We start from the raw sequence: 15,452 nt of genomic DNA on the forward strand, positions 1-15,452 counted from the left end.
GTTCATTTCAGAACTCAACAGCAAGTGTAAAACATTAAAGACATCTTAAAACTGAATTCCACTTCTATTACCTTTGAAATTTTTTATACATTGTCTTAAGACATCACTGTGAAGCACATTGTATAATTTATTTTAATTCTCTACAGAACAATATAGTTAATTCAGTATCGTCAATAACTTTATACAGGTACAGTATTGAAGCCATGTCCTCTTTTGCTTACTGTCAAGTACAAAACAGCTTATACAGTCTAAAAAAAAGCTACAAACCACACTTGTAGCATAATGTATGTTGTGCCTGGTTAAAGTTTACAGTAGTGGCTTTTTGATCTTTCAAGACAAATAAACATGACACCACATGATAACAAACAGCTGTGCAAACTCAGACTTAGGAGGAAGACTTAACTACCTCCTTTTTCCAGAACTACTTTTCCCTGCTTTACTGCTGCTACCACCAGACTTGCTGGAAGATTTTGAAGAGAAAAGTCTTGTCATGAATTCAGACACATCTGGCAGCTCATGGTTGGAATTCAGCATGTTCATTGACTGCTCCATTTCCTGCACGCAAAGATCAGATAATCTTAATAGCTTGTAACAATTCTGGCTGTATCTACGGCATCAGTTGAAAGATTGTATGAGAAGGATACCCAATTTTCCCAGTACTGTTTTACTTTTTGTAGTGCTCCAGGATACATATTGCTACACAGTTTTATGCAACCACAGCTAAACACCCAGCTACACAAAGAAACATAAAACCCCAAAACTAAAAACAGTGGTGTATGGAAAATGGTAACCATGCCTTAAGCAGTCTGACAGGGCAAGCATCTGATTAAAAAAAATCCAAAAGATAAAAATTATTTATTTTCAGCACTTTTTTCCTCCATATTAAAATCTAGGCTATTGTTTAGATATTCGGATCTGTGTTCTCATAGATGTCACACTTTTTTTTTTCAAATTAGTATTATTCGTAGCAAATTAACAAATTTTTGATGCTGTTTAAAGGGATTAGATATATTTCTTGCCCTACTTTCTGACACCAAGCTACTAGAGTAGTGCAGCTGAGTTTTCATTCCTTCAAGAAAGAAATGATTTTAATGTAAGACCGTATATCCAGATAAGCTTAATGTAACTTTGGGGTTTAGCATAGTGGTTCTCTGAGATGAATTAGCATGTTTTAAAATAAACCAGTCTTGAAGTACTTTTAATGCATATAACAGCTGAACTGCACATCCACAATGGGATAATGCTTATAGCAATTGTGACTTTCATGTGGGATTGTCACCTTGTTCTTCTCCCATTCAGAATGATGGATCTTTAAGTGCTTTCAAGGCATTTTAGTAGCCTTTGTTACTATTGCCTCTACACTATACCTGTAGTTAACACCCCTACAACAAGCACAGTTACTAAATCATTAAACTTGCTATACAAACTAGTACTGTGTTGATTCCATAAAGGAAAACAAGTTAATTTGAAAAACCTTATACAAGCTCCATATACTCCACAGGTTAACACTTAACAATTTAATACATGGTCATCTAGAGAATGCCATTGCAATTTAGTTCTTAAAAACAACTTTTTTCTACTCTTTAAAGGTAAATTTCTCCTTAAGAAGTCCTATCAGTTTTATCATAAGGACTAAATCATCAGAAGTTTTGATGGTTTTACCATCATAACAGCCTGTCCATAAGCAGTGTCAGATCACTGAAAAAAGTAAGAAATATGTGACTATTTTTTTTTAAAATTCAACTTCCAGAGTTTAGTTTAGTTTGAAGAACATGCCATGAATACCTAGCATATCTTTGTATCTGTTTTTTAATCAAACTATAGCCAAAAGAGCATTACACAGCTCCGATATGCTTTCTAAAGCTATTACTTATTTAAAAAAACCCCAAAAAAACCTCAGACACCTATAAAGTACTACTGAAGACAGTGGTCATTTACACAAAAAGGAGTTTTTAGTTAACCAAGCCTTCAAAAAGCAGCCACCCATGACAGACAAATAATACTTGTAAAAAGAAAAGATTTAGCAAACACCTTGAATCTCCACTTTGTCCTAGCCTTCTGCTATTTGGCATTTTGCATGACGAAAGGACAATAAATCAGATAATTTAATGACTTCATTAAGACTCCATATCATACACACTAGTGTGACATCTGGATTTAACAGTGTACTAAACTGTGGTTTAGGCTGAAGGGAAAGAAAATCCCACATCACACTCTCCGCAACACTCTTGACACTTACTAAATGACGCGTTGTTAAAACAGCAGCAATGTATCAGCTGAGTAAATGATGCCCATTAAGCCTTCTATTAAAGCACAGTTTTGTTTTTATTACTTTCTGTGCCCTGAATTCTCATTATCTTTGGTCTCTACAGATGCACCAATTAAACATACTTACCCGCCTCATATCAGGATCACTGGTGTTGACAACTTTAGGCAAAAGCACAAATATGAGTAATGGAAGAACCATCATCATCACCTACAGAGAAAACAGGAAAATACCTCTTCAGCTTAGGTGTTGCTCTAAACACTTTTAGACCTACTAAAATAAAATTAAGCTCTACGGAACAGCCAGACTCTAGAACTACTGCATTCTGAATCAGTACGCCAGTAACATTAATCCACTTGTCAGGAAAGAAACCTGATAAGGGACTATTGTGCTTTAAATAATAGATTTCAATGTTGGACCAATAAAGCAAATGGTTGTTCTCTCTTACACCTGTTGCAATTACAATTTTGCAACATGTTGATCTCTGCACTACTAGAACAGCATCACATGGTCAAAGGAGGAGACGACGGGCTATTTTCAGAGGACGTACGTTAACAGTGGTATATAGGGGAGGAGATGTCACAGAAAAACTTTCCATTTGTAAGCAAGCGAAAATAAAGAATACAATCCTCTCAGAAGAGCAAAGGAAAAATGCACATTTTTCCTCAACTGTTTTATTCTTAGTATTCTCACAAGTAGCTGTATTTGGATCCTTAGTATACTTTTAATATTTGCATGTTTCCTGTACATACCATAGGGTTCATGAGGAAATCTGTCCATCCCCAAGATTCTCTCTTTATAAAGTATGAAGGTGGTCCAGAAGATTTCATCTGGAGTGGGTAAGGCAGCCTGACAACTTCAGAGGGTTTGATGTAATTCACATATCTTGCTCTATTAAGCAAAATGAAAGTAATTGAAAATATAAACATAGAATCTTCAGTAAATAATAAAGATTTTAAAAAATTCGAACAAGTTTTAATAAAATACTACAAACAAAATCATCTGCTAAGCAGTGTCAGCTAGGCTTCACTTTTCAAAAGCTGATTTCTCTCAGCAGCATGTTTTATGAAATCAAAAGCAAAACATTTGTTGTCACCTTGGTAACGAGCAAGAAAAACTATGCTGTTTAGGGTCCAGATTTGAACAGTGCAGTGTACTTTAATCAGTTTGCTCAAGACATCAATTACTTGGATGTGAAGTTAGTACCTTTTCCATAAGTGCATTATTTTGCATTTATCAATACTGAATCTCGGTCTTTATTACTTTGTAAGGTTTTTCCATAGTTCTTCACTAGTATTCTTCATTGGGGCCTCATATTTAGGTAATTACTCAGTACTAACACCTTTGCCACTCTTGACCCATTTCTCATGATTTATGAATATTTACCTACTTTGTGCAACTCCAGGGATGACTTCTGCCCATAAATAATTTATTCCTTCTGAACTTTTCACCAAATACTCATCTATAGAATGTCTTTCCCTCCTACCTTATACTACGTATTTTCTTCAAAAACTTGAGATTTTCAAGTAGATCATACCAAATACATGTTATCCACATGCTGTTTCCTCTTTCTAGGAACTTTTAAAGGCATATTTTTCTAAGGCAGCACATTCCTTAAAAAAGCCCTGTTGACATTTTTCCCAAGTATCGTTTTTCATGCATCTCTGACTCCTCAACTGCATTCCTCATTATAGAGTTTTTATCTGTTGGACTGGTAGAGATGCCAAGCCTCCTGCTACTTTCCTCTGCAGATGTATCCTAGCAACTTACTCAACATCAAATCTGTCATCTCACTAGTCCTTAGACACACTAACAGTGCTAAGGCTGAGGTTATACCCAATATTTCGTCTATATCTTTGTATTTATTACATATTAATTACTGCCAGTAAGATACTAACAAAGTATGAAAAAAAATTACATAAAGTTTGGAAAAAAACTAAGTTCAGACAAATTGTTCGAGATTATTATAAGCTTAAACATTATTATAATATTTTAATTATATACTATAATCATATTATAAATTATTATATTAATTAGCATTATAAACAGACTTCACTGTTTTCAGTGAGATTTCAATTTTTAACTCCCCCCAAAATACACTGCTGGAGTATTTACACTGATGATTGTATTCCTAGAAGTTAAGATGCTATGTGCATGCTTGGACAAAGAAAAAGTAACTACAAGCATATTCATTTAAACGAAAACCACCTTAAGACAGATTTTTCTGTACTACTGAATAGTCTGCACTTACAGGTATACAGTCAGGAGTGGTTTGGCCACAGCATAAAAACAAGCTAACAATCCTACAGAAAACATGCAAACTGTCAACTGCTAGTATTAACCAGTAACTGTAACAAGTCTCCTACAGGGGTGCAACAGAAATATTTAAAACTTCATTGTGCCAAGTCCTGATAGAACATTTATTAAAGAAATGGAAAAGGGAAGAAGAAAAAAAAAGGTGCTAACAAATAATAAAGCAGTTAACTGATTTATGCCTAGATTTTATTTCAGGGTAGCTGCATAAAAAAATAAGAAAAGCAAACAAACAGATGGACTTTCAAAGTCTACTTTTTCTTATTTCAGGCCATAAATACGAAAGGAAGAAAGATATCAGACTTCGAAATTTGAGAAACGTGCTTGTAGAAGTGATGTTAAAAGAAACTGACACATACAGTCTGAGATGGAGCATCTGACCTACAGCACTGTTTCCATGAGTTCTTGTACTGTGCTGTCAGGCACATGAAATTCATCAGTACAGAGGCAAATCAGGAAATGCTCACCTCATTTTGCCTTTTGAAGTTATGTCAACTCGCACGGGCTCAAATTTATGAGCAGGGGATATAACTTCCACTACGTAAGATCCTGAAGGCACATCATGAACCACAAAACTTCCATCAGTCCTGAAAAAAACAGTGAGTTCTGCAATATTTCAGTATGCTCCAGAATATGACAGGATTCTCTGTTGGATTTTTTCTTAAAGAAGCTGTATCATTTTATATTATAATTCTTAATATAACCACAGTGACCAAATAGAAAATTTAAATCTGTCACCACTCACAATATCGAGCCCCTTAAGTTCATCAATGCATGCCGCAACAGTAGCAGAAATTCCCTGTTAGGCTAAAGATTTTGTTGTGCCCTCAAGGTGTTGTCTTGCTGGCAGAATAATTTAGCAGCCCAAATAAGACCTGAAATAAGTTATATTTCATGTATTCAAGTGATGGCAGAAGTAATTTACACCTTCCTTCCGCCTTCTGAAATACATACAATGAAGTTTACTTTACTTCAGTACTTCTGCTGAAAGCAAAAACCCTCCCAGACTGACATCCTGCATAGTGTGGGTTGGTATTAGGGACGATTTGCAATGCACAAAAATAGCAATTTGTGCCTTTGTTGCGAAATAGCAGTTTTTAATTCTAATTGCTCCCTTTACGACCAGCCCACGCCGGAAAGCTCAATAAGCAATAAGGAAACAAAGAGCTCTGAACATATTCACAGAAGGGATTTTTATACAGGTAGCTTTTATTTTAAAATGTAAAACTTGAATATTCAATGAAAATATTAGTAAAAGGTTACTTGAAAGCTTCAGCACTAGTTGCCTTAACGGTACAGAATTTTTCCTCCTGTGTGTTTCCAGAAGTTTTGAGTAAGAAAACCCTTGTGCCCTCTACCTTGTTAAGAGCAACATCAAAGATCTCTTTCCTGAAAATAAGATTCAAAATTAAGACAAAAATTTGTTCAAAGGGCAAAAACTGTAATAAACCCTAACACATCAGAAACAGGGAGAAGAAAAACAAATGAATGAGCCCTCTTAAAAGTGAATTCTCAAAGAATTTGTCATTATGTCCTTCATACCAGACCTCTCTCTAACATGCAAGGACCTACCCACCTTTATGTGATGATTTGAATCCCTAAGAATGCTTACACTATCTTATACTGCAAGTGGTATAAGGATGTTTCCCTAGGAATTTCCTTTCAATTTTTCATTCTTTACAGTATTTGAGAAATTTAGAGTTTCAATTAAACATTTAGAAATTTGCCTGATAGCAGCTATTAAATCAGCTCCCAAATATGTCAGGCTCTCATAACTTGTTTGTAGTGGCTTAGCAGGTGTTACACGGTCAAGATTCTACAAGATCTGCAGAGCAGAATCTGTTGTGCTAATTTATTGACAGAACTCAAAGTTAAATTTAACTCTTATTGCAGAGGGATTAATTAAAAATTATGAATATTTATGAGGGTACATCTTAATTCCATGTAATCTCATTTTTATATATCTTTTAAAAGCAATGTATTATACTGTATTGAAAATCATGAAGAGATTTTAGAATTTACTTCTACTCTTGAAATTATGACATTAGTTCAGTTCCTAATTCTCAGGATAATTTCTGTGCCTTAGATTCTCTCTAGATCTTTTGCTTATCTGAATATATTCAGTACCACCGGAGACTGAATCTTTACAGCTTCCAGCGGCATTTGCATGATGATGTGTGAAGGAATAAAGCCACATCTCTTAAAGCGGCTTTCCCCAGTACAGTTAAGGTTTTTCACGAGTACTCTTAACACAGAACTACAACTGTAACTTCTGCCATGAACAAACATGTCTCCATATCGGGTAAATTCTTAGCCAAGGTGAGGTTCTTAAATAAGAAGTGGCAGAATTTACAACAGAAGCTGAGAATAAACACATCGTCCTCCAGACAGTGCAAACTCCTTTGGGGTTTTTGTTTGTTTTAGTTGTTGTTTATTTTTTTAAATTAAAATTACGTTCCAAAGTTTTTGGCCAGTAACCTGAGTCATCAGTTTGGATACGTCTGCTGGAGGCTGAGGCCAAAACCTACGGCACTGCGCGGCTGGCCGTGCTCGGCCCCTTACAAGGCGGGGGTGGGGGGGGGGGGTGAGGGCAGTGTTCCCAGTACCGCCAGCAGCTCAACTCGGGATTCTGTGATTCCACGATCCCACAGCTGTGCGCGGCTGACCGGGACACGGCCGAGCCCTGCAGGAGCCGCCCCCGCCGCCCGCCATCGAAGGGCCGGACCGGGCCAGGCCTGCGAGCGGGCCATGGGGCCCCGGGAGACGCCGGCTCCCGCCCGGGCAGGGCCGCCCGCCGCCCCGCGGGACCCGAGCCCCCGCCCCGCCCCGCCCCGCCCGCCGCTCACTTCAGGAAGCCGACGTGCTCCTCCCCGTCCACCAGCACCCGGGCCCCCGCGATCCAGTCCTGCGGCTTCACCCCCGGCACCACGGCCCGGCCCTCGATCTTAAACCGCTCCCCTGGGCCCGCGCCGCCCGGCGGCTCCGCCGGCCCGACGGGCTCCGATCCGCGGGCGCCGCGGGGCAGCGGCGCCGCCGAGAGCCAGAGCAGCGCCAGCCACAAGCTCCCGCCCCGCGCCGCCATCGCCGCGCGCCGCCCGCCCTGCGCCTGCGCCCGCCGCCGGCGGGGATGGGCGGGCCCGGCGCGGCCCCGCCCCCGGCGCTGCCGCCGCGTCAGCGGGGAGCGCGGTCGGGTCCCTGCTCGCGCAGCTCACGGCACGAGCAGGTGTTGGAAGAACAGGGACGGCTCCCTTGTGCTTCGGTTTGTGAGTAAAAGCAAAGGATAAGATACGTTGCCACTTAAAATGTGGAATGAAACAAATGTGAACCTGAAGAAAATAAATGCGTAAGAAGTTGATGTACCTTTCTTGGTAATGGATATATTTAAGGCATTTTGGTTAGAAATCTTAATTGTTGTCGTCAATAGACTAATAAACGTTTTCTAGGGGGGGAAAAAGTAACAAAAAGCTTACAAAAGATTAAACGTGGCCTAAAGTGTCATCTTTTAAAATTATTTGTAGCACTGCAGTTTGTTTCTGATTAGTTAAAATAGTATGAAAATGTGTTACTTAGCAGGCGGGCACAGATTTATGGGAGAAACCAGGAGGACTGTAATACCCTGCCCCCTCATTTCCCTTTACAAAGCACATCCTGTTATGTCATATGTATTCGTTGTCACGTTGTGGCTACACTTGCTTCCTTTTACCTCTCTTATTTATGTAAGAGTTAATCACTGAACCTGTGGAAAACACCATCATTAGACAAGATGAACCTGGTCATCAGCTGATAATAAAAACATTACATTATACTAGGCATGATTTAAAAAGCATATGTCATCCTATGTCAGTGGGATGTTGTGAATTATTTGTCTGGTAGTATCTCTGAGCTGTCTACTTTGGAGAAAATCAGGAAGACATGATCTGTGAGGTTCTTCTGTCACATAAGTTCACAAATGCCTAAAACTCCAGTAGTTTTGGGGGTGGAAACCTAAGAATGCCAGAACTGAATAGTGCTAGAAGTACTTACCAATAGAACCACTAAGCAGTAGCATTTATACTAAAGCTACTGACACAACACTCTTTCCAGTACAACACCACTGACAGACATCATCTTCATAGTGACAGATCATGGTACTAGTTTTTACATGCAGTTGGTGTAAAAATGCTCCTATTTTTAAAATGCCCTCAAGGAACTGTATTAGGATAGTGTCAGACCACAGTATGAATGATAATGCCCTCCACTTTTAAGGATTTCCTCATCCTAATAATTTATTTTTATAACCTACATAATACAGTTTCTTGGTTTAAATCCTTGGAGAACCCAAAGGAAAAGAACCCTTATTTGTTCTCTCTCTATATATCATCCTGTTAACAAACTGAAAGGTTAATTGAACAGCATCTTGCCTTATCCAATAGCTGCATTGGCATGCACATTTTCAGTGTTAGGTTAGTAGTCTCTTGTCCTCTCACCATGTAACTTCTTTACATATTAAAAGTTCTCTTTCATACAGACATATTAGTTACCATATCTCTAAGTGCACACAACTGAGAAAAAAATTGACTTGGTTGATTACTGCCTTTTTATTTGGCTAAGACTAGCTAGAATGGCAGCTTGAGTGGATTTCACAATGCTATTTTGTGAGTTTTCATATTGTGCTGTGGATGTTTGTCTTCTAGGTAAAAAGAACAAATCCCAGAAGAACAGTAGTACAAATGGAAAAAAAGACATAAAAAGATCCAGGTATGTATTTATCAAAACAATTAGTACATCAGCTGGGAGATGCTACCTGGTTTTTTTCTGGAAGGAACTTTACTATTAGCAAAGTCGTTTCTGCAGCTTGATTTCAAGTGAATCTCTCATCAAAAGACAGATAAAACAGCCAAGTAACAGTTTCAGTTCAATTGAAACAACCAAACAATTCTATGAACTTGAAAGTGCAGTCAAGAATGATTTCCACATAGTTATGGATTCATTGACGGATTCCCTCCTTGACTAGCAGCTACGTAGAAAATTACAAGTTTCTTAAAAGGTCTATCCTGCTCACAAGCAAATTTTCAGTTTTGTCTGAGTTGTCAGCCAGCTGCCACTAACGCTACAGAGTTGTCAGCCAGACGGATGAGAGCTGACAGCCCCTAATGGGTTGAACAAAGAGAAGGTCAAGATTAATGTAATGCCATCACACTGGTAACACTGAAATCTGTGTCTCCAGATTCTTGTCACCTTTGGTTTCACATACAAACTGAAAAAGCAGAGGAGACCCATTAAATGCCTCTGAACACCACATCAGAATCTAAGATCATCATAGCTGTTTACAAAGAACTAAGCAGTTTATATACTGTTGGATACTCTTAAGTAGTAAGAGTTTTTTAATCTCCCAAGGATAGAAGCAGTTTGCAAAAAATGCAGCAGAATTTTTTTTTTTGATGAATCCATTTCACAGTCGGAATGCTAGCAAAACTTGCTACATGTTTTTTGCTTACAGGTCACCATTAGTAAGGCATATAATTCATCTTTGAACATTTCAGTGTAATTGCTCTGAAAACTTCTCTTCCATAAAGCTAATAGTACCTTGGCTAGTATTTAAATGTTTGCTTTTGAAAATGATTTGTCATTGATACTGGTTTACTGTAATACACCAGACAGACACTGGACCACAAACAGCAGCAGCCCAAAATCTGTTTTGTGCGTGACTCAGGCTGAATATGCAGAGGTGTTGACTTTGACCAGACAAGCAGGGAGCACCTTCAGCCATCTGCCTCTAATCTGACCATAATCTTTGAGTCAGTTCCCCGATATAGATACACAGATAACAACACAGCACACCAGATGAATAATGCTGGTTCACAAATGTTCAGTGGAAGCAAAGATACAGTCCTTACTGACATGAAGAATAAATAAGAACTACATGTGCATCAGAATACTCATAGCTACAGCCTATTTGGTTTTTGATAAACTACTTAGAGGTGAGAAGAAATCAAAATGCCCAGCCAAGAGAACAGGTTTATGAGAATACACAAACTGAAGATAGATGGAACAATTCAGCATAAAGGTACTGTGAAAGGCCACAGCCAGGTAACTCATTTACTGAGCTCTCTCCTACCCAAGGAGCTTTACTATGATTAAACACCAAATTAGCAAAAATTGTGCTGCATATTTCTTTCAGCACCATTTAAAAAAAATAAATTATTGTAATGTGGAGTCATAATGCCATCTACTGGCAATTTACTGTGCTACACTAGAAATGGTAATTCGGACAGAAAAGTCAGGATTGCAGCCTGAATTCACAACAGCCTTTTTGTTCTTCTGAATATAAGATGCCCTGAGAGGGTGTCTGACTTGGGGCAGAAATGTATGCAGGTCATCTTCAGTTGCTCCAAAATCCCAGTCTGCTTGTAACAGATTGCCTGTTCAAACAATGGCAATGAAATTGATGAAGGGTCTGGAGCACAAGTCTCATAAGAAGCAGCTGAGGGAGCTGGGGTTGCTTAGCCTGGAGGAGAGGAGGCTCAGGGGAGATCTTACTGTTCTCTAAAACTACCTGAAAAGGAGTTGCAGCAATGTGGGGATCAGCCTCTTCAACCAAGTAACAAGTGACAGGAGGAAATGGCCTCAAATTGCACCAGGGGAGGTTTAGATAAGACATTAGGGAAAAAAATTCTTAACCAAAAGGGTTGTCAAACATGGGAACAGGCTGCTCAGGGAAGTGGTGAAGTCCCCATTCCTGGAAGTATTTAAATGACACAGAGATGTGAGATGTGAAGCTTATGGAATACAGTTTAGTGGTGGACTTGGCAATGTCAGGTTACTGGCTGGACTCAATAACCTAAGGCTTTTGGCAATCTAAATGACTCTATGGTAGGGCAGAAAAATCTCTTAATTCCCTGCAAACTCTTCTGTTGTCAGAATAATTCCTGCATCTCCAACACGTCCACCCCCACAGCATGGACTCAGCATGTATGATTGAGGACTTTCCTGTCTCAGAAAGATAACATTCCCCTACTCCCTTGTTTGCTTTCACCTCAAGCTGACCAGGCAAACTTCTTCAGGACTTTTTTTTTTCAGGAATGAATTGTTTTCATCTTCTTGTAATATATGTACAAAACCATGAACAGGATACTCTACTTTGGCACACTTATCCTAGGAGATAGCAAATGCTGACATTGAGATTGCAAGATGATAGCCAGTTTTGTCCGGTTGCAACTGAACTGATCTTTACTAAATTCAAATTTCATTCTTTGGTGGAGGAATTTAATTAATAGTTTAAGTACAGGGAAAAGGAGCATAATTTTCCTGCTGTAAAAGTTTCCAGACTCCCTCATGCAAGCAGAACAAATACGTACCATGATGGTAACCTGGAAGTCAGTTTTAGAGTACTTTGACGGCACTCCTCATCTGCTCCTGTTCTCCATAAAAATTTGTCCCTACATGTCTGTTAAGCAGCAATTGTGCATTAACCATGCAAGCAGTGGGTTTAAGAATTGCAGCATTCATTAAGCTGACTAGGTAAGAAGCTATGACCCACAGAATGATGCTACACACGTCCTCAGATTCCTGTGTTGTTACTTGTATGGAAAGCACCTGTAATCATTCACATGAGGCTAGAATGACACATCACTGTGATGTTTGGGTTCTAAAAATATAAGCAGTTTAGCATCCTTATATCTTGGTATGCAGTCTAAATGCTGTTGTTTTTTTACATCTGGATTTTACTTCCATAATGCCACAAGGTGGCCTCCACGTAATACAGCATTATCTTCACATCCTTTACAGAATGACATATGAAAGCATGCTTTTGCTTTACTGCAGTGTTAGTAATAGACAACCACAAGATGACATTCCTTTCTTTGTATTTCAGGCTCAAGAAGCTCACATGCTGTGTAGAATTGGTTCACATCTGACAAGGAGCTCAGAGCAACACAAAGTAGCTGCAAGCACTTTCGTAGAATGTTCTACCAGAGAGAAGCCTGTTCAGGAACCAAGCGTGTGACACGCTCAGAAAGCAGGTCTACAAGTTGTCTGCCCTGCAGAGAGTCTGGGAAATCCTGCATCCGACATGTGAAGGGCTGCAGTAATTCAGACAGCCTTAAGCAGTTGCTTAAATTATGCTACAGTTACCTCTGTGCTAGGAGAACCTGAAGAAAGAAAGGCCAAAAGCAACAGAGATCCTCCTTCTGGCTGGAAGTTAAACCATTTCTGGCCTATCAGGAAAGTTGATGCTGGTTTTCAAGAGGGTGAATGTCCAAAGACAACTAAAGATTGATTTGCCCTATTTCAAACCTTACCGTTCCTTAATTTACTTTCTTGGGGGGCTGGGGGAGCTTTATTTTACACAATTTATAGTGGGACTTAAAAGTATAACAATGCAAGTGGGAGTGGAGTAGCAATTTCTAGATGATAAGCATTTTCTTTGGTGTATTAAAAATGTTGTTACAAAAGCTATTACAGTGTGTACTATTAGCAAATCTAGATTCAAACTAAATATGAAAGTAGTAAAACCTGTGAGCTTGCACTGTTTGACAAAGCAAAAGAAACAAAGCTGGGTCTTAAACTCCTTTTCTCATTCTGAATTGAAGTGAATCTTCAGCAGTAGCTGTAGAAACCTTTTTCTTTTAAACACAGTATGTCCATTTTTGAGAAGCTGAGAACTGTAGCTCTCCTTGGTTTTGTCTCTACACACCTTTCTTGTACAAGGCTGACATTTGAGATACATAACCTACACATGCACAGATGATACCTAAACAAGTTCACCAACTGCCAATTCTTGGAAATTCAACACTTAGAAGAATAACTGTTGATAACTTTTTCCTACTGTCTTCTTTCAATGTATTGACCTGTAATTCTCCTGTGACTCTTTTCAAGCTGTTGTTGAAATAAACAACTTTTGTTCTTCTATCTTTCAGTATTTACCTTGTTTATCTGAATGAAATAATTTGGAGGTGCATTACACCTCCATTGCACTGTAAGTAAGCTAAATATGAATCTTGTTTTTATCTTTAAAGTGTATTCTTGTTTTTATCTTTAAAGTGCTATTTGTGTGCGCTTTTATGCTGAATGAGACTGTGCAAGTAAAGACATAACTTAATGAGCCTGAGTTTGTACATGACAGAGAACTGCTCAAATGTCCCACTGTGGGGAACTGCACACACTATCTATCATTAATCAATGGCAAACAAGCTAATTTTCTATGCGTTGTTACATTGCTATTCAGTGTGTTAAACAGTTTCATTAAAGCAATGTGATTAACAGCGTTGCAATTAGTAGTACTAGTAGTTCCTGTTTGACTCAAATATATCTATGTCAGCCTTAGACTAGAGGTAAATAAGAGTCCTATGGGAGTACAGTGATTCCATCTATATTGTATTAATACCTATTTTTTTTACTTTAATAGTTTAGCCTGAAGCAGGATTTGCCAATTCTCAAATAAGCACTGTGGGGGTTAAATGAAATAATTTTTAGATTTATAATACTAGCATTATCATATAAAGTATTTCCAATTGCAGCATGAAGTTTTGTATTTGCCATATGATTCATGGGTTTGGAAGTCTGTGTTTCCTTCCTCAATTTTTAAAGTTAAATAAAAATGGTTCATTTTTCTATTTCTCATACATTTTTGGAAAAAAATAATAGCATAAGTGACCTTGCAATGCCTTTTCTTCCCCTCTAGCTACTTGCTTTCATTATTTTTAAGTGTACTGTAAATATATTTGACAGCAGGCTTCTCTGGGAAGCTCCTTATAATGGCTGGCAAAATCCAGGGCTCACAGGAAGTAGTAGCTTTGCCACAGATAGCAAAAGTCCTGAATTTAACTTCGTGCTTTGCTTTTAGAGTCTTATTTTAGGCAAATAGAGTAACTATGATCTACTGAAAGAGTGTTGCAGGATTTAATTTACAACTTTTAGTGTCTCCTGCAAGCCTGAAGAATTCAGCAATGCATCTTAAAACTGTTGTTCATTTCAGGTGACAGAGACTCTGGTGTCTAGTTTAGAATTACTTCCTGCAAGTGTAAAGATATGTTTTTAGATATTGACATGTCAAAATATTAGGAGGAGAAAACAAAATCAAATAATTTCCAGGGCTGCTTTGTATTCTTGCAAAAGTGTTGGGGATGGGTGGGTGGAATGGAGAGGGGAAGAAACAGTGCATAAACTCTTAACAAAAATATACATTGCACTGAGGTCCCAGGTAATACCTGTCTAGAAAAGGTACAACCTAAATCAAACCCACCCCTCTGTCATCTCTGAAAGTGACAATCTTGTGTGCTATCCCTTTCTCCATAGCATAGCGCAATGCTCAATGAAAAAGCAACTGGACCTTTTAAAGGCTGCAGTGTAGCTACCTGGAAGAGGAGCATTCTTCAGCAAGGCCACAGAGAGCTTGAGCTCAGGTGAACCCCCAGCAAGTCCCACTGCAGGCTTTTACATAGCCCAGTATCTGGCTGAACAGTCTCTGTGGCAGACAAAACATAGGGAGATTAGAAAGTCTGAACTTGTGCATTTAAAATTAGAACATTCTCCTGGTGTACAAAGCACAGAGTCACATCTTAACCTAGAAAAAGCACATACAGGAAAGACAGACATGTTCTTTTATAACTGAATTCTCGACATAACATTAGATGAGAGTTTGGAACATCTTCTAAGGGTAGTTCAGCTGGGAAAGAATCCTACTAAGGGTTCACCAAAAGGGTCTCTTAGCAGAGGTGATGCTGTGTCTGAAGCTCACAAAGCAGATTGGGGAGCAGTGCTGCAGCTGCTCCACACATGCCACAGCTCCGCATGGCTGACTGCTGGCAGCGCCGTGAGGAGAAGCAGCCGTATATATGAGACAGTAGCTGTGACTAAGGCTGGGTTCAAACCATCCTTGAATCAGTAATTGCTG

The 15,452-nt window shown here is 38.8% G+C and overlaps 1 protein-coding gene and 1 long non-coding RNA gene across 2 annotated transcripts; one reads left to right on the forward strand and one right to left on the reverse strand.

The window, feature by feature from the left end:
• Positions 1-107: 107 nt before the first annotated feature.
• EMC7 (ER membrane protein complex subunit 7) lies at positions 108-7,672 on the reverse strand. Its single transcript, XM_048306969.1, has 5 exons — positions 7,426-7,672; positions 5,047-5,166; positions 3,019-3,157; positions 2,396-2,476; positions 108-555 (listed from the first exon to the last, which is right to left on the reverse strand). The coding sequence occupies exons 1-5, from the start codon at positions 7,659-7,661 to the stop codon at positions 403-405; spliced, it is 729 nt and encodes a 242-aa protein (XP_048162926.1). The 5' UTR covers positions 7,662-7,672; the 3' UTR covers positions 108-402.
• Positions 7,673-7,726: 54 nt separating this feature from the next.
• LOC125327236 lies at positions 7,727-13,819 on the forward strand. Its single transcript, XR_007204170.1, has 3 exons — positions 7,727-7,947; positions 9,253-9,316; positions 12,432-13,819. It is a non-coding gene; the product is annotated as an uncharacterized LOC125327236 (long non-coding RNA).
• The last annotated feature ends 1,633 nt before the right edge of the window (positions 13,820-15,452 follow it).

The sequence above is a fragment of the Corvus hawaiiensis genome, chromosome 6, assembly GCF_020740725.1.
Source record: "Corvus hawaiiensis isolate bCorHaw1 chromosome 6, bCorHaw1.pri.cur, whole genome shotgun sequence".
Lineage (NCBI taxonomy): Eukaryota > Metazoa > Chordata > Aves > Passeriformes > Corvidae > Corvus > Corvus hawaiiensis.

Bases quoted from the DNA above. Each gene is read 5' to 3' on its own strand.
- EMC7 (XM_048306969.1), bottom strand. From the start codon at position 7,661: ATGGCGGCGCGGGGCGGGAGCTTGTGGCTGGCGCTGCTCTGGCTCTCG. The intron at 3,158-5,046 runs GTGAGCATTTCC...TTTGCTTAATAG, and splicing joins ACTTCAAAAGGCAAAATGAG to AGCAAGATATGTGAATTACA. The intron at 556-2,395 runs GTAAGTATGTTT...CTTTGCGTGCAG, and splicing joins GTGATCCTGATATGAGGCGG to GAAATGGAGCAGTCAATGAA.